Source organism: Ammodytes marinus (assembly GCF_949987685.1).
Source record: "Ammodytes marinus genome assembly, chromosome: 2".
NCBI classification, from domain to species: Eukaryota; Metazoa; Chordata; class Actinopteri; order Uranoscopiformes; family Ammodytidae; genus Ammodytes; species Ammodytes marinus.
Genome location: NC_137231.1, coordinates 9819339 through 9840974, shown reverse-complemented (window position 1 = coordinate 9840974; position 21636 = coordinate 9819339). Strand labels below are relative to the sequence as shown.

The 21636-nt window shown below is 43.7% G+C and overlaps 1 protein-coding gene across 1 annotated transcript; it reads left to right on the top strand.

Annotated features, from left to right (window-relative positions):
- The first annotated feature begins 242 nt into the window (after positions 1-242).
- On the top strand, positions 243-21449 carry pxnb (paxillin b). Its single transcript, XM_080046474.1, has 11 exons — positions 243-369; positions 12197-12405; positions 12988-13073; positions 13197-13336; positions 13417-13600; positions 14259-14373; positions 17720-17881; positions 18438-18611; positions 18695-18776; positions 18887-19035; positions 19179-21449. Exons 1-11 carry the CDS (start codon positions 357-359, stop codon positions 19443-19445), a joined length of 1581 nt encoding a protein of 526 aa, XP_079902600.1. The 5' UTR covers positions 243-356; the 3' UTR covers positions 19446-21449.
- The last annotated feature ends 187 nt before the right edge of the window (positions 21450-21636 follow it).

Genomic DNA, 21636 nt, shown 5'->3' with positions numbered 1-21636 from the left:
AAGTCAAATGTGACATACAAATGAATGCATCAGTAATATCAAAACATAATGTTTAATAGTTAAACACTGACAGGGCACTGAGGGCAGCATTATAAGTTATTTTACTTCTTTTAAATCAGTAACTCCAGCTTCCAGCCGCTAGGTGTCGCTCATCGCCGGGTCTGGCTCAGAGCGCGCGCTCTCGTAAGGTACACATGCACATATTGCAGCGCGGTCACGAGAGCTATCCTGATCCTGACCAACTTCCAGTGCAGCGGTGGTGAAGTTTGGAGAGAGGGGAGAAAAGTCAGACTTCCTAATCAGTTGAGAAGCTCGCCAGACGTAAAAGTGAGACAGGCCAAAGCCAGGCAGTCACTATGGACGATTTAGGTGAGTAGTGAAGTTGTGAAGTTTGTTTTTTAAACGCTGTGTGTTTTTGTACGGTCCTGAGAGAGGAGCGGACAGCAGGGTGGAGGAGTTAACACTGCGAAGTGATTTTATGTTGAAAAGACAGTGTTTGGGGCCAGTGTAGTCACCTTACTCTGGGGGGGAAAGTCACCGATTTTCTGCCTTATATGTTACAGTGCGTTGTGGCTGAGTGAATTTTGGACATATTTCACTTTATTTAACACATGCATCGTTGTAATTTAGCGGCTGGACACACCGCTAGCCCTCACCAACACCACCTACCTAGGCTACTCCTTTGAAACTCCCCCTCTCTGTAGTAACGTAAGGTTTCTGATAATAATGTTATGAACAACAAGCTATCCTGCTCATTTAGATTAACTGTTCTGGTCCAAAATGTGTGCCCAAGGGAGGAGATATTTGGCTGACATTTTGACACCGTGATTTTAGGTTACCTCCTCAACTTTTGCCCCCAGGCTATTCATTCCAGCTTTGAAGTAGTGGAGTCAACAGGCCTCCCCATTTAGACTGCTCTGTGCAGCACAATGTGAGCTCGGCCCAGGATAATGACTGGCAACATAATCTTCTTTGTTTTTTTCCCCAACACAAAGATGTGATCCAGAAAGTTGAAATTGTACTGTAGCCTATGTACACTACTGTAGGCTATGTCATTATGACACACGTGGGAGTTCAGTTTGAAAAAGAAAACCCCACCTCATCTCTCTGTGTCAAAGGTGCTGACTAACTGTAGTGGTTATTGGTTGGTCCCTGTCTTTGTGCTGTTATCAGGTTGCTTTCAGCTTCAAGGCAGGTTTTATGTCCTAGATGTGTTAGCTGAGCCAGTATCTTTATTTGTGTCCATGCATCACATACTGTGAATAAGTGTAACTGCAGGTCGGGATTCAAAACCCAATTGGTGCTGCATTTGCTTGGTTTATGGGTTAATTATTTTTTAACTCTTGTTGACCAGCTCAGTACATGTGCACATTTCACAGATTGAGTCCATATTATTACTACGCAATAGTTGTATTTTTAGAATACCAGCTCAAACTCTGATCATGTGTGGCTGATCAAATTATTTATATTCAAATATACTTAACTCACAGGGACCTAATCTATGAAAAGCAACAAATCGTCACATTTCAGTAAGACAAGATCGATTGATTGAATGGCAATGAATAGTTTTTTTAAATGAATTTTCCTTCAATCGATCAAGTCCTTGCAGCACCACTACAATCCTTTTATCTGGCCTGCAGCCAAAACCCATCCAGCATTGATGACAATCAGTAACCCATTCTAACTATCATGTAGCTCCGTGCATTCCATCCGCTCTTTTTTTTGTGTTTTTTGTGCCTCGCTATCACCTCTTTGGTTCAGTGGCCCTTGACCTTTGGCACTGAACCTCTGAACTTCTAATTTTGTTGTTGTACCAGCTGGTCGGTTCACTATATTTACCTTGCTCATTCAGAATCAATCACTTCTTAAGCCTCTGTTGGCTAGCTGTACGATTGAACCCATTGTACTCATCATCATCTCCCAAAGCAGTGAGAGGCAGTCAAATGGATTTGTGTGGATTGTTTAAGTGGAGGGACGACGGGTCAGATTTTGAGTTTGGCTTGGAGTGAGGAATACCTCCGGGGCACATTAGATGCTGTGGCTGCCATGGGCCACTGAAAGGGCCGATTGTTGGACGAGAGGGAGCCAGCCGTCTCAGTGAAGGAGGGGGCGAGGCCGCTGAGGAATGTCCAACATCACTTTGTGTGTCAGGGTCCGGGGCCAAATACTATGCAGGGTCATGACTCACCTCCTACCACCACTACTATAGGCAGGCACCGGCCATGCTGCCACCAGAAAGAGGGCCATCGCTTTAAGGCTGGTCTGTCTGTCTTCCTAAAATGTTTGTCTACTGGTGATCAGGGACACTTGGAGATTGTTAAAAAGGTCACTTAGGTGTGGTAGCCTGATATCAACGACTCGTCTGCTCTACTGTAAACCATTTAACTTTTTTTTTGCCGTCACGTGACACCTTAAATATATAGTCACAAACTTGGGATGCACGATATCAGGAAAAATGCAAAATGCCATAACGTCATTGTTGATTATTGCGATAAATAAATACTTAAATATTCAGTGTAAATGTCTTTCTGCTTTGAGTTCACTCCCAACATAGACCACAGACCATATGTAAGTAGCCTAGCCTTTGCAGACACTTAAAACACGGAATGAAAAAATGAAATGCATTTATTTTCATACAAACAACATTGTTTTATAGTTTATTATGATCACTTAAGAGAAACATATTCATTTTCTGGTAGGATCTGATTGGCCAAATATATTGACATGCAGATATGCATGGTACATAAGCTATCATTTATTGCAATTCAAGCAGTCTTTGAGATATGGATACCGCAATGTCAACATGCGCTTAACAATACATTTTCAATATATTGCAGCCCTATACCAAACCATGTTAAATACTTTAATACGTCTTCCAGTAAACTCCAAACTAACAACCCCCTCCAGGACCTTGAGGCTGATGTCATATGGAGCTGTTTGGAAACCTGATCAGATGGCACTCTTTACATTCTGTGTGTATTGATCTTGCTCAACACTTGAGAAAGGGAATTCCCTCAGCGCCGCCGTGTGAGCGCTCCTCCAGTCCGTTCCTCTGAGTCACAGTTTTCCAAAGGTTTTCCTCTGCTGCTCAGTCTTTTACAGTCCGGGCCAGGTGGCAGCCAGGCCCAGACTCACTGTATTTACTGTGGAGGCTATTAAACCCACATGATGCGACACACTCACTTTGCTTTTGTCCTGCTCCTCTGTTTGGTGTTTGTGGGGCATGAATGCAAGCTCTATCTATCCCCTCAGTGTGGATTCCTCAGGTTTGTGTGAGATTCAGGGCAGACTGACCTCTCTGGGCCTCCTGAACCCTGCGCCATGTCTGCAGGTTAACACTGAAGAAACTGGAATTGTACAGTGACTTCAGGAGGTGGCTATGTGGGCTGAAACAGTCGGCTGCACCTGCTAAACACGTCTCTTTGTTAAAAAAACACAGTCCGAGTGAATGCAATGGTGTCATTGGGAGAGGAAGGCTTTTATTCTCCAGGCTGGAGTGGGAGTTGGCCGTTTGTAAAGGCAGCGTGGTCCTTAATGTTTACAGCGTTTACACAGCATACCAAAAGATCTTCGAAGGTCTCAGTGGTTTCCGTGTCCCAGTGCCGGCAACACAGAGTTAGGGTTACCAGACTAGCTATCATTGACCCCCGGCCCGAGGGCTGCAGGGTTAGCCGCATACCAGCCCCCTAACCACCAGTCAGTGAAGCTCTCCTTGCTCAGCTTTTGAGGACTGTACTGACTGTAAATCAAGACTGGTTCATGTCCCGAGCTCCACACCCATCCTGCTCTGGGTCTGGGGAGAGAGAGAGAGAGAGAGCTGCGTGGCTGACCTCATCGCTTAGGCAACAGACCCTGCCCCACATCCTGAGGAAACAGGAGAAAAACAATGAGCGGAGTCAGTGCTAGAGGCCAGCCAACACTGGTATAGAGACAGGGGGGGGGGGGGCAGCTGTGGGCCTTCAGTCCGTGTTCCTGCTGCTGTGGATGGAGCTTTCACTGTTAACGTCTGTTGTTGCTTCACTCGCCCTTCATTGCCTTTTCCTCTTGCCATGCTGTTTCCACGCCCTCCCCTCTTCCCCTGGCCTTGTAACTTGGCTCAGAGAACAGCGCTGATTGTTTTCCTGACAGCTCTCTCTCTCTCTTTCTCTCTCTCTCTCTCTCTCTCTCTCTCTCTCTCTCTCTCTCTCTCTCTCTGTCTCTCTGTCTCTCTGTCTCTCTCTCTCTCTCTCTCTCTCTCTCTCTCTCTGTCTCTGTGTAATGTAGCAGGAATCTGAGAGTCCCCGCTGGATTCCTCTCATTACTCAAGCTGGAGAGAGACACCTGAGGGCAATGTTCAAAGACAGGGGAGCTCCGTGTGTTTGTGTGTGTGGAGAGCTGGATATCTCACTTCTATTTTCCACTTTCACTTCACTTTTCTCCTTTCACTCCTTTTTTTTTTATATATTTTTTTTTCCTCTAGGGATGGGTTCAGTCTCAATGCCGTATTTGTAATGATTCGTTTGACTCGTGCGGATTAATGATAAAAAAGGGATTAGATGACATCTCATTTCTCGATGTTAATCAATTATCGGTGAAGTCAGTGATTCTGGAGAAAGCATGTTGTCAAAATCACTTTTCTGTCAAAATCAGTGAATATCTCGTCACGATTCGCTACCTTTTCTAAAAAAAAAAAGTATATTTTGTTAACTGAATCCAATTAATGTCACTAACAAACAAAGTTTTTTTTGCATCAGCTGTAGTTTAGTTTAACATACATAAACAATACCCAATAGCACTGAGATGATAAGTCGACTCAAAATTGTCAGGAATTTTCTGCTGTTTTTTTTACTTAATAAGAACCAAATGCAATCAAAGAAATAATCAGCAGATTGCTCAATAATGAAAATCATTTTTAGCCAGGAGAGTGAGTAGTAGAGACATTTCATCCACTGATTAAATCCATCAGGAGTTTGAAGCTGAATGCTGTTAAATGTGCTGCCATTATTCTACATGTTTGAAGCATTGCCTTTGTCTTTTTCAGGCAGTGTTTTAAGTTCAAGAAAGACAACACAGGCTTTCTTTGCGGCGGGTCTTATCCCTCTTCCCAGCCAGTTCCACTCATGCTGACACACACACACAGACACGCGGGCCTCACACATGCACAGCTCTGAATGTGTCCTCAGTGACTGGGTGTTACTCCAAGTCTTTAGACTTTCCCCTGTCATCTGATTTACTGGTCTGTGGGGAAGTGCTTTTTATTTTAGTCCCGCGTTCTCCCAAGAGGCGTGTCATCTTTCGGATATGGGGCTGCTTGGCAGGGTATTTTTAGGTGTGTTTATTTTGAAGTAATCGGCCTAAGATGCTTCTGTCTTTCTGACAGTGTGCTGTTACACTCATTCATCCTTTGTCTGCATGGGTCTGCAACACATGTGATACTGAACAACAGGTGGCCATCTGCAAGCTGAATGTGCTCCATAATTTGATTTAATCTGTTGTTTGTTGGATCATTTTTCTCTTTCATCCATTCTCTGTGCCTGTGTTTTATACCCAGCCTTCCCTGCTGGCATCTTCCCCTCCACCCCCTCTCCCCGGCCCCACTGCCTGTCTTGTTTGATATAAATATCGTGTCAGGGTTGGCCTGATGGGATAGGGTTTCCATGTGGGGATGTGGCCAGTTCTGCTCTTTGGCTCCCTGGCTATAAACAGGTGAGCTGTGTGGACCCTGGTGGCCCATCACCATCGCCCACATGTTAATAGAACAGATTAGACAGCCCTGCACTGTACACCCCGCTCTGTGGGAAATGGGCTGTAAAAAAACTTTGATATCTCCCTTATCCTGGAATTCAAAGCATGCTTTAGTTAGTGGAACGGCTCCTGTAATTGTCAACACATTATTTTCATTTTCTGGACTGACAGACGGTGTTTTGTACCCGGGCACATTCCTCACCGGCTCTCTACCTACAATCGCATAATGCGATACCGTAGGAATGTGTGATACGCTGCAGTTGGTTTTTATAACAAAGCAGCGTTTCTTTTTTTCCTTTTTTTTAGTTTTTTTTGTTTTTCCAGTTAAGACTGGTTGGATGTTAACTGATATTTTCAATAGACGAGGGCAGCAACCGTATGTACCCTTTTCCGGAGCCAAGAGTTGCTCCATCATGGCAAAAATTCCGATCACGATTATTTAACACAATAATATTGACTTTTTCTGAAAAGTGGATTTCCTTGAAGTTAAAGGTCACATATCATGCAAGATGTGCTTTTTCATGTTTTTTTCAATATAGTTCCCCCATTGTGACTCCCAAAGTATCAGAAAAAAACAACCTTCTCTCTTTTTCTCCACCTTTCTGAAAACTTGTGTTCAAAAATGGTCACATTTCTCTCACTTTCTGATGTCATAAGGGGAGAAGCCATTCCCCCTAACTACCAACCTATCTTAGCAGTACCTCCAACTGTGATAAGCACACCCCCAGATACACCTGAACCTAACTGGCAGTTTGATTGAAACCGGCATTGAGTTTCAGGGCCAATCGGAACAGATTGGGCTTTTTGGATGGTGGAGCTTAAAGAGATATGCTCTAAAACGTAGCGTTTCAGATAAGGGCTGAAAAGAGGAGATTCAGCAATGGCACTATGAGAAATATTAAGGTTTTTTTGGACACTACACAATGAAAACAGTTTCTAGAAGAATCCCAAATTAAAAATTGAAATGCTTTAATGATCCTTTGCAGGAAATTACAGTGTCACATAAACAGCGTCTGGACAGACATAACAACACACACATTCCCTCATAGCTAAAATACTTAAAAGATAAAAACAATAAATACAATAATAAATACTAAAAAGTGCAAAGTTATATTTGTGCATTATAAAATCGAATGGCAGCTGGTATGCAGGACTTCCTGTAGCGCTCTGTTTTGCACATTGGTGCAATTAGTCTTTTACTGAATGTACTGTTCTTGATGACCTTCAGGGCGTGGAGTGGGTGAGTGGGGTTGGTCATCATTGAACCCAGTTTGGTCAGGATTCTGGCCTCTGCCACCTGCTGGACTTTCAGCTGCTCAGCCCCGACCACTGAGCTGGCCTTCTTGATAAGCTTGTCCAGCCTGTTTTTGTCTGCTTTGCGGGCACCTTCTCCCCAGCAAGCCACAGCAAAAAACAAAGCACTGGCCACCACTGAATGGTAGACAGTGCACAATAGGGGTTGGCAGATGTTAAATGACCTTAGTCTCCTCAAGAAGTAGAGTCGACTTTGTCCCTTCTTGTACACTGCCTCCACACTGCTACAATTTTTTACCCTGAAAATGGGCATAATGTGTTACTTTTAAATATAGCTCAACTTTAAAATAAAAGCATGACCTGGCTAAAAGGCTCGACCTGACTTGAAAACATCATTTAGTGGATTATCTTATTTTCGTAATTGTTGGAAGTCTTATTTGTAATTGCAATTTAAAATACAATTAATTGCACAGCCCTACCGGAGCCACCCATACCCCGTGTCCCTGTCTCCTTGTTTTCTTTCTCTGAAGCGGACAGAAGAATGTGTGGAATTCCCCATGCACCTTCGCTCCCATCTGATAAACACTGCAGGACTGTGGCAGGGCCTTGGGTAGGTGGGTGGGGGGGTGTACACAGGCAAGACTGTACATGCACCCACTGCCACAAGAATGTGTACAGTATCCACATAGCCTGAGTGTTGTTTGTTGAACCTAATGAAGCTCAGCCACCACACTGCGACCGCAATCGGCTCCTCTGACAGAGTGAGACCCAGTCAAGAGTAAATCTGTGTACGGTTTGATGAACTCATCTTGAATTATTAGTCCCACTCCCATGTCCTTTTTGATGACATCTTTATTCCTCCAGACCTTGCACAATGGACTATTGAGTCAGGATGCTGTTTAGAACAGAATTGGACTTTGTTCATGGTGGCTCCTACCCCCCTGTCTGGAATGGAAAAGATTAGCCTGTTACTTGGGTTACAGTGCATGTTTGCATTCTGAATGCTTCTAACTCTTTGGTGGACCAAGGCGAGACTGACGATGGCTTGTTGTCCGTCCTCGCGACAGGCTCAGTGCTGCCCTCCTCAGGGAAATGAGAAGAATACGCATAGATCCAGTAGCATCTCTTCAATCTTTATCTTTTCATGACTTGCAGTAAATGGTTTTTAAATAGATGCACTTTAACGGTCACCGAGAATGGTGTGTGGGAATTTAGGATTTAGTGCTCATACTTTTGGTTGTTAAATTTAAACAGGTCTGAGCTGAGCCTCTTTCCTAAAGAAGGTATTGGTCTTTCTTTATCCTGATATAGGAGAAACGAGGCTGGTGCATTTCCCACTGTGATTCTAGTGCCATCCATATAAGGGCTGCAACCAACCAGCAGTTTTATTGTCAGCTTATCTGCTGATTTTTTTTTTTTTTTTAAATCCATAAAGGAAAATCATAAATATTCACAATGTGACACCCTTCATTTTTCTTTTGTCCTACCAACAGTGTGAAACCAAAAGATATGTAGTTTGGCATAAGACAAAGAAGAACATCGAATCGGCCTGCTCTGGAACTAGGAACTGTTTGATTGAATCAAAACGGTGGCAGTCAGATTCAACTTCTGTTTATCGACTAATTGATGAGTTGACTAATTATTGCCAGCTCCAGTCCATTTCTTTCTTTAATGCCCCAGGTGTGCATGACAACTCCCGATCTATATTTCCTTCAAGAACACAAAAAAAGCAAAATAGACGACCAAAAGCAACAACTTTCTGCAAACAAAAACCTACCTTTTTGTTTTGAAAAATACTGTAGATGTTTATTTCCCATCAACGAATGAATACTGGTGTGATGCATTAGACATTATAGTTTGATTCAAACAATAAATCTAACTGTGTTAATGCTGAGTGTTGGTGGGCCTTGTGCCTGAGTCACACATAGTATAAGCAGATGGGGCTGGGTGGACTGGGTGCAAAGACATCAGTTTAGAAGGCCTTTCAAAGACTTGGCTCCCGTCTGCTTGTTTTTTGGAGGCAGTACGGCTGTCCTCTCTCAATAAATGCCGCCCACGGAGAACTTTCTAGGAATACATTACCTTAATCAGTCATTTTAGAATTCTTTTTTACATGTTTTTACCTCTGCTATATAAATCTTACTCTTTATTTTATACGACAGACGTTTCGTTCCCTGAAAATAAAAAAAATAAAAATTGTGGTATTTTTTTCTATCTGGCGGCTTTGTTTTATGAGTGACACAAAGTCAACTTCAGTAAGACCTTGTTGAGCGTGTCAGCACCAGGTGCAGATTATTTTGAGCTGGTCATGATATTTCAGCACATTTGCACAGACATGGGCTACTCACTGAGCTTACCGCTTTAAATAGGCCGGGGCTCCCATGTGGTTTATGTCAAACTTCATGACTTCAACATTTCGGCTTGCGGGCAGTGGGGTCTCTCTCCCTTTTGGACCCAACACATGCAGAATATGGTGAAGGTGTAGAAAGACCAGTATCTGGTATTAAGATAAAGGTGCACTGAAATGATACCCTTGTTGAAAAGATACTGTCACCCAATTTTGGCTCTCAAACCCCCCCCCCCCCCCCCCACACACACACACACACACGCACACACACACACCCACCCCAGTAGACCGACAGCATGTTATCACTCCCCGTCACTCAAACTATCTTTGTCTGTACTGCTGTCTGCCTCACACTTTCACATACAATACTGTCTGGAGAATAGTACACAAACACAGCAGATGGGAAAATAATGTGAGTATTAATGCTGTCTTTTTGTATTTGAATTTTTTTCTTTTTTTAAATGTTAATAGTATTGTCTTCCTGGATTACCAACTGCTTCTTTGTTTCATTGTTAGAAGTCATTGTTGTTAGATCTTTTCATCTTGACTCAAAGGGACAACACTTGAGGAGGGACTATTTTATCTTTTCAGATAATTAAGTGTATGTATTTGTCCTTGTTACTTGATTGTGGAAGGCCGCGGTGTCTGCCATTTTCACTGGGAAATAAGATGACCCTATTAGTATTCAGCAGCTTTCCACCAGTTTCTATGTACTCTATGAAACGTCAGATTGAGCTGTAATATCAGTTTTTAAAGAAAACTACGAATAACTTTGAATTTTTTATGAAATAGTCAAAACATCTTCCTTTGATGATCATAAATGACCTGTAGCAGCAAACAAGACCATCACTGAAAACTATGCTGTTTGATATAGTTATTATTAATGCCTTTGCTCAGGTCTGCGTGCCCACCAACTCAAATGAAACCATTCACGTCAAGCAGCCTAGAACATCCTGTGTTCCCTAAACGGTACTACATCAAAGTTTACTTTGCTTCACACAGTCATTATATTACAATAATTAACCTTACAAAGTCACACATTAATACATTATCTCATCGTGATGTATCCTGCTGTCTGTCTTTCACTCGTTTCCTAAACAAATGCATGTGTTGCCTATCAAAGATCTTCAGGACAACACCCGCTGGTGTCGTAAAAACACGACTGCTTTTGTTCAAAGGGGCTGCTAGAATCAACAAAGACCTTAAAGTTCCTCGCAGTCACTTTATGTAAAGCATTTACTTCACTGCTGACTTTTACTTGGGCAATGTGTGTTGGATTAGTAGCCTATCTTTCTAAAATTAACTAATACCCCCTTCTGTTTTATTTTTATTTTTATTTTTTTCAAAACATCAAGAATTCAATTTTTTCTTATTTGCAGACTTCCTTGAAATAATTTAGAACATTTCCGGTATACACGCATTGTATGTATTGTGTGTGTTCATGCATGAAAAGCTCTTAGACACTTGTTACTTATACTGATTGTTATTTATAAAGGGTTGGACAGTTTTTGACCCCGCTTCTCAAATTCTGAGTTTACAAGTAAAGTGTTTCTTTGAAACGGACTGTAACCGTTCCCAAGCCCCTGTAGTGTTACAGTATGCAGCCGGTGATTGCGGTCTATTCTGGACAGGCTGAGGACGGATGGATTGTGTGATGTCAGACTCTATTTTGTTCCTGCGTTCCAGCGAACACTCAGCAGGGCAACGCTGCTGCTTGCACCCCCTCAACCCTGGATGGGATTCAGAAAGGCTCTCTGTCTGTCTGTCTCTTTGTCCGCTCTTTCTTGTTAAGTTCACACTCGTGGTCATAAAACGTAGACAAATCAAATGCATACATTACTCACAGAGGTTTAAGTAACTGCCATGACAGATCAAGCTTACGGACGGCTAGCTGTCAGTGTCATTGTCAGCAGGGTTTGTATTTATAGTGTAGGATGATGGTAAAAGCATGTTGGGGATTTCAGAGGTATATTTCATGGGACTTCTAATCTCTATAAAGCTGGTCTAGGTGATGTACTGTGCCATGCTGCATGGCCTAACCTTACCAAGGAGGAGAAAGCTTTTTTTGGTGGCGGCGGGTTGGAATGAGAGACTGACTCAGACTCGCTGCCATTGTCTGTTTACAACCTGACACCACATTCAGCAGTCGCCTCAGCGCAACCAACAATCCCAGTCAAGCATTCATTGGTCTCCAGACCAGCAATGTTTTCAGGTTGAAATATCTTGCAAAAACAGTTCACGATTAAAGGTGGAGTCAAGGATTCTGGATAACTCTTGTTGTCAAAATCACTTTTAGTCAAAATCAGTGAATATTTCCTCACAATCTGTACTGTGCGTACGCCGGGGGGAAAAATCACTTTTTTAAATGCACAGCCTAAGCTTTTTAAACGGGTATGTTAACAAAGGGGGTCATCCGTAGCGAGCAACATGCCCGTTTACAGAGCCTAGGCTGTGTATTGACACTGGATTTTTTTTCTACCGCACACACAGTACGGACAGGTAGCAGATTGTGAGGAGATATTCACTGATTTGACGAGCGTCCTCCAGAATCGCTGATGACTCCACCTTATGTCTCTGATGTACTTCATCCTACGACATGAGGAATTACTTTGTCTATTTTTGGATGATAATTGTTTATTAAATAGAAGTAAGACATGGACAATCATTTTGTTTATATGACCAGAACCATTTTTCTTAATCAAGGTTTATTTTCAGTTTGTGTCGTTTCTATTTGTTATAACAAATAGAAACGACACAGTTTATGCAGCAATCGACGGGCTCATAAACTCAAACATCCCTCCCATTACCCACCTACTGACCAGCACCATTGTTGAGGAGTAGTAACAACACTTTTACTGTCAAATCTTTCAGACGCGTTGCTGGCGGACCTGGAATCCACTACGTCCCACATCGCAAAGCGTCCCGTGTTCTTTGCTGAGGAAACCCCTTACTCCATCCCCACCGGCGGACAGTCCTACCAGGATGTGTCAGTCCCTCCTCCAGTCCCTCCTCCGCCCTCTGCAGAGGCTCTGAACGGCTCCCTGGTAGATCAGCCAGACTCCCACCACTCCTCTCTGCAGGTAGGTCTCTGTGGTGTGACCGTAAATAAGCCTGACTCGTGTTAAAGCTCTAAGGTGCTTATCAAGAATAACAAAGTACAAGGATGTGACCAAGCAGAAAGTAGATTTGGTAAATAGGAAAGATGTAGAAAAAGCATTAGTGAAAACATTTGTATCTTGACACTGTGTGTGACACTTTAAGGTCATTTATTATGGAGTTTGAATCAGTATGGGTCCCTGGTGTGTCTAGGGACTCCCAAAGTATTAGAAAAAACAGCCCTCTCTTTTTTTGCTCAACAGAGGATGAAAAGAGGAGATTAAGCATTGGCACTGTGAGCAATATAAAAGTTTTTTTTTGGACACAGCACTTTGAAACCAGTTTCAAGTAGAAACCCAAATGACTAATTTGAAGCTGAAAATGAGAATTATATGTGACCTTTTAAACATCTTTCATACATAGTTCCCAGTGATTTACCAGGAATATATTCCCAGCACCACTAGTGGTTTAAAATGTGCAGTCTTACACGGATAACTGGGTCCAGATGCCTGTCAAATTGAAAGCCCAAGATTTCTCAGTATGTCTGACCGATGTATCCTCTGCAGTCGTTAGGTTCAGGCCAGAAGAGCTCTTGGTCCAGGGACAGTAGCAGCTCTCCGTTGTCTCACATTGAAGAGGACCACGTCTACAGGTATTCTGCTGCACACTTAAATTGTTATGTGTGTGTGTGTTTATTAATTAATTAAGTGAGCGTATAATCTACAATTTTCTTTTACCTGTAGTTGCTTTAAGCCTCTTTCGGTCTCCCCTTCAGTTTTCCAAACAAAACAAAGTCCTCAGACGCGTCAACAGCAGCCATGACCTCGGCGCTGGGCAGTAACCTCTCAGAGCTCGACAGGCTGTTGCTGGAGCTCAACGCAGTTCAACAGAGCTCCCCTTCATTCCCCACCACAGGTAGACCCAAAGCCTTCTGCTTTATTCAGAATTCTGTTTGGTGGTGAGCAGAATAAGTAGTACGGTTAATGTGTCCACAGAGGAGACGGCTCCACCCTTACCATCCTGCAGCATCACCCACTATGAGAACGGCAACGCCCCAGACATCACAGTGAGCCCCCCCTGTCTGGAGAAACCCAAGAGGAACGGAACCAGGCTGGACGAGACCCGGCCCAGTGTGGAGAGTCTGCTGGATGAGCTGGAGGGCTCAGTGCCTTCACCCAGGTACACACAGTCTGCTCTGTAGCTCAGCCTGTATTTATATGGATGGCATAGCCATCCATGACTTTTGTCACTGATCCATATTAAATATAATTTCCTCATCAATTTTAATACAACATTCAGTGTATTGGCTATCTGCTCAATGAATCATGATAAGCCCTCAACTCGGCTTTAACAATAACTGCAAATTTATCACCTTTTGGCAAAAAGTGCTTTTTTAAATAATACATTTTTAAATGATGCCCTACAATGGTTTGGTTTGTGTAGGGAAATAGCTGATTCAGTGCATTCCATTATTAGAGCTTACAGTAGACCATTGTTGAGTATTGGTGGATGTCTTGGGTTTCAAAACAAAGCTTTACGGTTGTCCTTATCAAACCTATTCTAAATTCTGCCCACACAGTATAAGTCCATTCACAAAGATTTACAGTGACATCAAAATGGTTGCTACTTTGTTATTGTTGTGTTGTGTGGTTGTTTTTGGATGCATGCCTGCAGTCAGTCGGCCTGTTGCTAGTGTGTCTGCCAATTGCAAATTCCTCAAGCTAGAGACATTTTTTTTCTCCTCATCGGGAATCTTATGGGAAGTTAGACAATAGATCTTTTTATTCTGCTTTTAGTAAATGTTTCAATATTTGTCCCATTGTAACTGTTTTTCCAGCCCCTCTGCTCGCCACAGCGATCTGGACACGCCCTCTCAGCAACAAGCCAGAATCTCAGCTTCCTGTGCCACAAGGGAGCTAGACGAGCTGATGGCCTCTCTGTCCGACTTCAAGGTACAAAGCGGCAAGAGTGAGCCACGGAGAGGCTTCACCTTATCAACAAAACACAAGCTTTTTCTCCTGTCATTTTCCTGACTTTATAATCTGTCCTCTTCCTCCTTCTCTTACCTGTGTTTCTCTGTCCTCTAGCCCAGTTCTTTGGGCACTCTGCTGGAGCCAGAGGGAGGCTCTTCCAGCTCTCCTCATCCTTCCTACTGTTCCTCCGTCACCCCAACGGCTTCTCCTTACCCCAGTCTGTCCCACCCTTCGGCCTGTGCCTCTCCTCTCTTCTCTTTGCCCTCCGGTCTAGAGCTGCACATAGATGAGGACGGAGGAGACGGTGGCGGTGTGTCCGTGAGCCACTCGCACACCCGTGTCCCCGCCTACAGTCCCATCTCCTCCCTCTCTGCAGCCAGCGAGCCAGACCTGGACTCTGTCATAGACGTCTCCGCCACTATGCTGTCGTCCCAAAGCATGTCTCTGCTAGTCCTCTCTCACTCCGCTTCCTCCAACTCCAACCTGATGACAAACAGCCCCAGTCCTTCCAACAGCACCACCAACCCCTCCCTTACCTCTGTCAACACCGTCCTGGACCACAAGTTCTCCTCCAAGTCCCCTAGTCCATCTGTAGAACAGGTCTCGCCCTCAAATAGTCTCAGTCAATTCTCCGGTGCTCCCGAGACTGTGCGCAAGGGGTCTGCTTCATTTAACGACTTCGATTTGAATTTCTCCAGCCCACCTCCTTCGAAAAATGGCCCCCTTTCTTCCTCGGCTACTAAGACTCCATCACCCCTCCCCAATGCGCTCTCTGTATCTCCACATATCTCTGCACATGCTTCCTCGAAAACATCCTCTCCTTCTCCCGTTTCTCCACACATGGTCCCCTCTCCGATGGCCTTCTCCAGCCCTAGCAGGCCGATGTTTGAGTCACCGCCTGTAGCGCGGAGGGCCACCCCTGTCTCTGTACAGCAGCCCCCCGCGGTGGAGCCTTCCCTGGACGAGGCACTGGACAATCTGCTGGCTATGAGTTTTCCACAGAATCACTGTGCGGAGGAGCGACAGCTGAAGATGGACTCCCAGTGTCTGGTCAGAGGAATGCAGGACGTCCAGGAGGAGCTCATACTTCCAATGGACAGAAACAGCGTGCAGCCCGACACCTTCACCAGCGCCACCAACACCATCACAGACAGCTCTGTGGACGGAGGCACCGACGGGAACGGAGACCTGGACTGGGCCGACGAGGAGCTGTCCATGTCCTTCCACGACGGCCTGGATGGTACCATGTCGCCCTACACAGAGAGGCCCTACACAGACGGCAGCATGACCCCGCTGACAGAGGCCAGCTGGATGGATGAGTCCATGACCCCATCCTCCTCCTGCCCGGGGACTCCCGACGTGGCCCTGGACCTACCCCTGCTGCAGACGCCAACTATGGACAGAGTGTCTGCGTCCGGACACGTATGCAAATCGCCTGCCACTCCTGCTTGACACCAGACGGGGCTTGTTTTTTTGCTTACGTTTTGATTCCTTTTGTGAGACTGACGCTATCAATACAAGCTAGATTTTGCTTAGAGGTTTTTTTTTATGACTCCTGAAAGGCTGAAACATAATGCAAAATATTTATTTACTAGTTTGCTCCGTAGTATAATTGACTTTTTTCAATCCAACACAGATAAGACAATGATTGTTTTATTAGCTTTCAATGTCGTCTCTCTTGTCTTTGTTAGCACTCTGAAAAAGAGCTGAAAGAATCGGGCAATATATTGCCAAATCTGTGAATGATATGTATTAGTTGTTTAATGAAGCAAAATAGCAAATATTCACTTTCATTAACACCACAAATGTTGCATTGTATTATTATTCAGCTTTTCAAAATGAATACCAGAAAACAGAATAATATCAGTATTGTGTTAAAACTTTGCAAAAATATAGCTGAAAGAAACCCTCTTTCACAAATGACATCATCAGACCGAATTCACTGGAAGCGAAGCTAACTTGGAAAGGGAGCAGCTCTTTCTAATCAAGAATTTTCACTTTGACACTGCACTCACAAATAACTCTGAGCATGGCTCATGTAAACGCTACATGTGGCCTGCGTTGTGAAGTTGGCGTGGTTGCTTGAGAGACTGTGAAGGCTGGAAGGGAACTTCTTGGGTAGTTTATAAGGCCGAGTTTTAAAGGCGTTTGGCATACGCATGCAAGAAGTGCATGAAAGTGTGACTGTGCCCACTCACCACTGCATCCTGGTCTGGTCTGTGATGTAGCAAAGCCTAATGTGTGTGACTCACCTGCTGGCCCAGAGCTCTGCTGTAACTCCTTGACCTGCGTTGTGTTTGGTGTGGACATATTATAAAGTGTTCACCATTCCCTCTTCAGCTAAAATCAGTGATAAGGCGCACTAAGGAGACCCCTAACGTGCACCCCATGTACCGAGATGGTCACATACGCAGGAAGATGGGACCCATGATCGTGAACAAGAACACGTCTCAGGACCGGCTCATACAGGAGCTCCAGGGAAAGTTTGGGATTGGTTCTGAGCGGCGACGTAAACAGTCCGATGACTGGCTGACAGATGGGGTCATCGTCTCCTCAAAGCCCCAGCGCTTCCGTCCCGATGGGGCCGGTGGTGAGGTCGACAAGGTTGGCTCCCAGTGTGCTCCACGGTGTTCTCAAATATTCACTTTCCCAAAAATATCCCTTTTTAGTTTTCTTTCCACATTTTCCTCTGTGTGTTCCCTCTTTTCTTTCTTTCTTTCTTTCTGTCTTTCTCTACTCTTCTGTAGATGATAATTCCCCCAGAGTCGCCTGTCCCTGTGAGGAAGGTGCTCTCTCCCCCCACCCCTCGTCGCCCCTCTATTGTAGAGGAACCTAAACGAGCCCTCCCAGTGCTGCAGCCCCCTCTCCCTATGCCTCCACCACCACCTCCCCCTCCTCCACAACCCCCCCACCACCACAACCACAACCACCATGAACCTCATCCCTTTGCACTGCGCCACCTTATCAAAGCCTCACCTCCACCAGCCCCCATTCAGGAGCCTCCTGCCCCCAAACCGGAGCCCCCTGCTCCCGTCCCTCAAACCCCAACCCAGCCTCTGCCACTGGAGCCAGTGCCACCTCCCAAGGTCCTGGTGAATGTAGGCTGCCAAACAGAGTATGACCCAATCTTCCCTCCGATGCAGGCATGAACCCCTGTCTCTTACCCCTTCTGTTTTTTTCACACTTAAACCATCACACCATGATTGTTTTATTTTATTATCTTAGCAATATTCAAGTTTGAGGTTACTGAATTGTTTCATTTTATAACTGTGTTTGTGAGGCACGTCCTCGAAACTTAACTGTCTTCATAATGTAACCATTTCAGATTATGGCCCAAGGGAAGGGCGGGGTTCCTGGTGGGCCCCCGACACAGGTCAATAAGCTGGACAACATGCTTGGCAGCCTGCAGTCGGATCTCAACAAGCTGGGTGTGCAGACTGTAGCTAAAGGAGTTTGCGGTGCCTGCTGTAAGCCAATTGTGGGACAGGTGAGATGATTGGGTTAAACCTCTTACAAGGAACTTTCTCATTTTTCATCTGATGATCATAAATGACCACTAACAACAAACGAGACCATCGGCGAAAACAAATATTTTTTAATATTGTTATTATTAATGCCTTTGCACGGGTCCAATTTCCCCCCTGAATTTAGAAAAAACAATCTACGGCAGGGAGACCGGAACAGCCTGGGTTTATGAATAGAACTATATCAAAGTTTACTCTGCCTGACCATTGTCATATTACTATTATTAGTCTTACATTGCCACATATAAAAACATTACCTCATCCCAATGCATCTTGAGGTCTCTCTTCATAGACCTATGCACTCGTTTTCTAAACAAATGAAAGCGCTGCAGACGTGCTAGTGTAGTTAAAACGCTACCGCCTCTGTCCAAAAGTGGCCGCTAAAATCAACAAAAACTGAAAAGTCCTTGTAGCTACTTTAAGATAAAATGGCTGTAATGTGAATATTTCATCATTCTAATTCTTATCATTTATATACTTTGCATGCTAAATACTCAATCTACCTTTCTGTTTGTCTAGGTGGTGACTGCCATGGGCCGCACATGGCACCCTGAGCACTTTGTGTGCACACACTGTCAGGAGGAGATAGGCTCTAGGAACTTCTTTGAGCGAGAAGGACAGCCATACTGTGAGAAAGATTACCATCACTTGTTCTCCCCACGCTGCCACTACTGCAACGGGCCCATACTGGACGTGAGTCACTGCTGTGTTATGTTGGAGTGCTCCTGTCTGTTGTAGATAACAGTAAGCTAACAATAAATGTTATGTCTGTTCAGAAAGTTGTTACGGCGCTGGATAGGACATGGCATCCTGAGCACTTCTTCTGTGCTCAGTGTGGATCCTTCTTCGGCCCTGAAGGTATTGATTTAATACCATGACTTCTATATTTACTGTATTTATAGTAATACAAATGATTGTTTCTGCATGTACTTTTTATTAATTGATTCAAAACTGTTATTCCTATGAAGGTTTTCATGAAAAGGATGGAAAAGCCTACTGCAGGAAGGATTACTTTGACATGTTTGCACCAAAGTGTGGCGGCTGTGCCAGAGCCATTTTGGAGAACTACATCTCAGCACTTAGTAGCCTTTGGCATCCTGAGTGTTTTGTTTGCAGGGTCTGTATCTCGCATTACTGTCATTGTTTAAAAAATCTATACATTTAGTTAGTTTCCCAATCACTTGCTTTAGTGCCTTTGTAAGATATTAGAATCAGAATGACAGCAATCGCTTCCTTCTCTTTCCCACATTTGCTTAACAGGAGTGCTTCACCCCGTTTGTGAACGGGAGTTTCTTTGAGCACGACGGCCAGCCCTACTGTGAAGTGCACTACCATGAGCGCCGCGGCTCCCTCTGCTCCGGCTGTCAGAAGCCCATCACGGGCCGCTGTATCACGGCCATGGCCAAGAAGTTCCACCCGGAACACTTTGTCTGCGCCTTCTGCCTGAAACAGCTCAACAAGGGCACCTTTAAAGAACAAAACGACAAACCCTACTGCCACGGCTGCTTCGTCAAGCTGTTCAGTTAGGGAGAGCCTTTAACAGTGCACAACGTAAGAGTTAGGACTTAAGAGAAGTGTCCACAGCATCTTTAGCACAGGCTGGGTGCGTTTGTATCAGAGAAGGTTGTCTGTATTGAGATGAGGACGTTGGAAGTGTGTATGGATAAGGTATGTGCATGTGATTGAAGCAGCATACTGTGTCTGCCAGACTAAAACAGTGTTGACTTCAGAAATTTGGGAAATCGTCCCGGTCATTTCCAGACTGACAGCTATGCTAATTTGAAGCTCTATGAGAGGTTTGAGTAGGTCAGGTGTGATGCGGATATACTCGGAAAACAAACAAATACTATGAAAACATAAAGAGGTGGACATAACAAGGGTTTTTCCAATGGTGTTTTTTAATCCCCTGAAATGTCTTGGATATCTTCAACAGGCAAAAGGCTGTTCTTCTTTTTTTTTTAATTATCACTCATTTGTGTTTTCAAATCTTTTTAGTTGTTACCTTGGTAGATGGTGGTGAACTCTTCCTGAACACTGTAGAAATCCATGAAATACTCATTTTGACATTGTTGCTCACTGGTTGAGTGCGTAATTTTTTTTTAAGCCATAAAAAGAAGGAAAGATGAAAGTCAGATTTTTTTTTTTTTTTTACCATTACAATATGAGCCGTTTTTAGCAGATGAGGGTAAAATGCCTTGATACTTTTTCCTCCCCATGTTATTAAGCTGGGCAGAGCAGATTGATAAACCCTGTGATGTTAACACAATAGTGTTGGCTGGAAACGGGCCACATCAGCATTGACAAAAATGTTGTGTGAAATAGACTGTAGTACAACAATATGTAAAGATTTTAAGCGTGGATACCATAACACTTTTATAAATAAATCAGTTTTACAAAGTTTCCACTATTAGAATTTTAAGCTCACCTGTTTCTCTTCTGTTTTGTTTTTGAAGCCAAAGGCAAACCATGCATGGATGAATAATTTTACTGTGATTATCAATGAAGAAATCCAATATGTAGCCATCCGGTAATAGCTGCAATATTCACTCTTGGTTACATGTTTTTGAACAAACCTCACAATTTTGTGCTGCCAAATCATTCCTTGTCTTTTCCCAGAAGAAAAGAAAAAAAAACTATCTGAAAGCAGTTTCTTGCTTTTATCTCATACATTGAGGTGGAACCATACAAGGATATTGGGAGGATATGTTGCATCTCTTACTCTACCATTACTGTTTCCTAATACGTCATGAGAAGTCTTTTTGTAAATATCCAATGCAGCTAGATTGTAAGTAAAGCGCTGGCATGCTTAGCATGTACATGTGTTCAATAACCACTCATTCAAAGAAGGAGAGGGAAGGCTGAGCAAAGATACTTTGATATTTTTGCTGTTATTACTGTATTGAGAAACTGATGAATGTTCACTATTTTGAAAGAACATTCGTACATAATGTAAGAATGGGTAATGTTGCTGTGATATATACCAATAACTTTATGCAAGTGTGCATTAACAACTTCAGCATCAGCATTTAAGTAACAGGCTGTCGGTGCCATTGTATCAGTACCATGTCTAATAACACTGGCAAATTCAGCAAAATACTGAGAGCAGGTCAATAGTCCGCAATTCTGTCTTCATGTTATTGGCCTGTGAGTCCACTGAAACATGGAGGCTGTTTAAATGAGAGCCTGGTGGTCCGCTAGAATACATGCTAGGACTAAGATGACAGAGTAGCATCTACTGTATGATCACCAGGTCGGGTCTGTACATGGCTAATCATGTCATGCAGCAGATCCATCGGGGCCTTTCGTCTTGTTCAGGGAATTCTAGAGCCTTAAACCCTTTTTTCTCGCTCTATATACGAGATCATGTAACCGTTGTCTTTTCGAATCAATTTAGTCAGGTGTTATTTAACCAAAGCCATACCTTATTTGAATTGTTCTTGTGTCTGTTCACTTTTAATTTTTCTTTTCACATCAAATGTCAATAGTTCTGTATAGTGAGGTTCCTCACGTCTAGTCTGATTATGCAAAATAAATTCTGTTTTGGTATCAACATGTTATTCAAATGCTTCATTTGATATTATACTTCCATCTACATTTAATGTACACTTGAGCCTTAGGGAAGTTTAGGTATAGGAGGGGATGAGTTTATTGTGAATGCAGAAACAGTCGCTAGTCCATCATCCAAACTAAAGGAATATTATTAAGAAAGCTGATGCAA

Excerpts from the sequence above, each read along its gene's own strand:
- pxnb (XM_080046474.1), top strand. Across the intron at positions 12,406-12,987 it reads CCCACCACTCCTCTCTGCAG|TCGTTAGGTTCAGGCCAGAA; the intron begins GTAGGTCTCTGT and ends TATCCTCTGCAG. Across the intron at positions 17,882-18,437 it reads GTAAGCCAATTGTGGGACAG|GTGGTGACTGCCATGGGCCG; the intron begins GTGAGATGATTG and ends CTGTTTGTCTAG.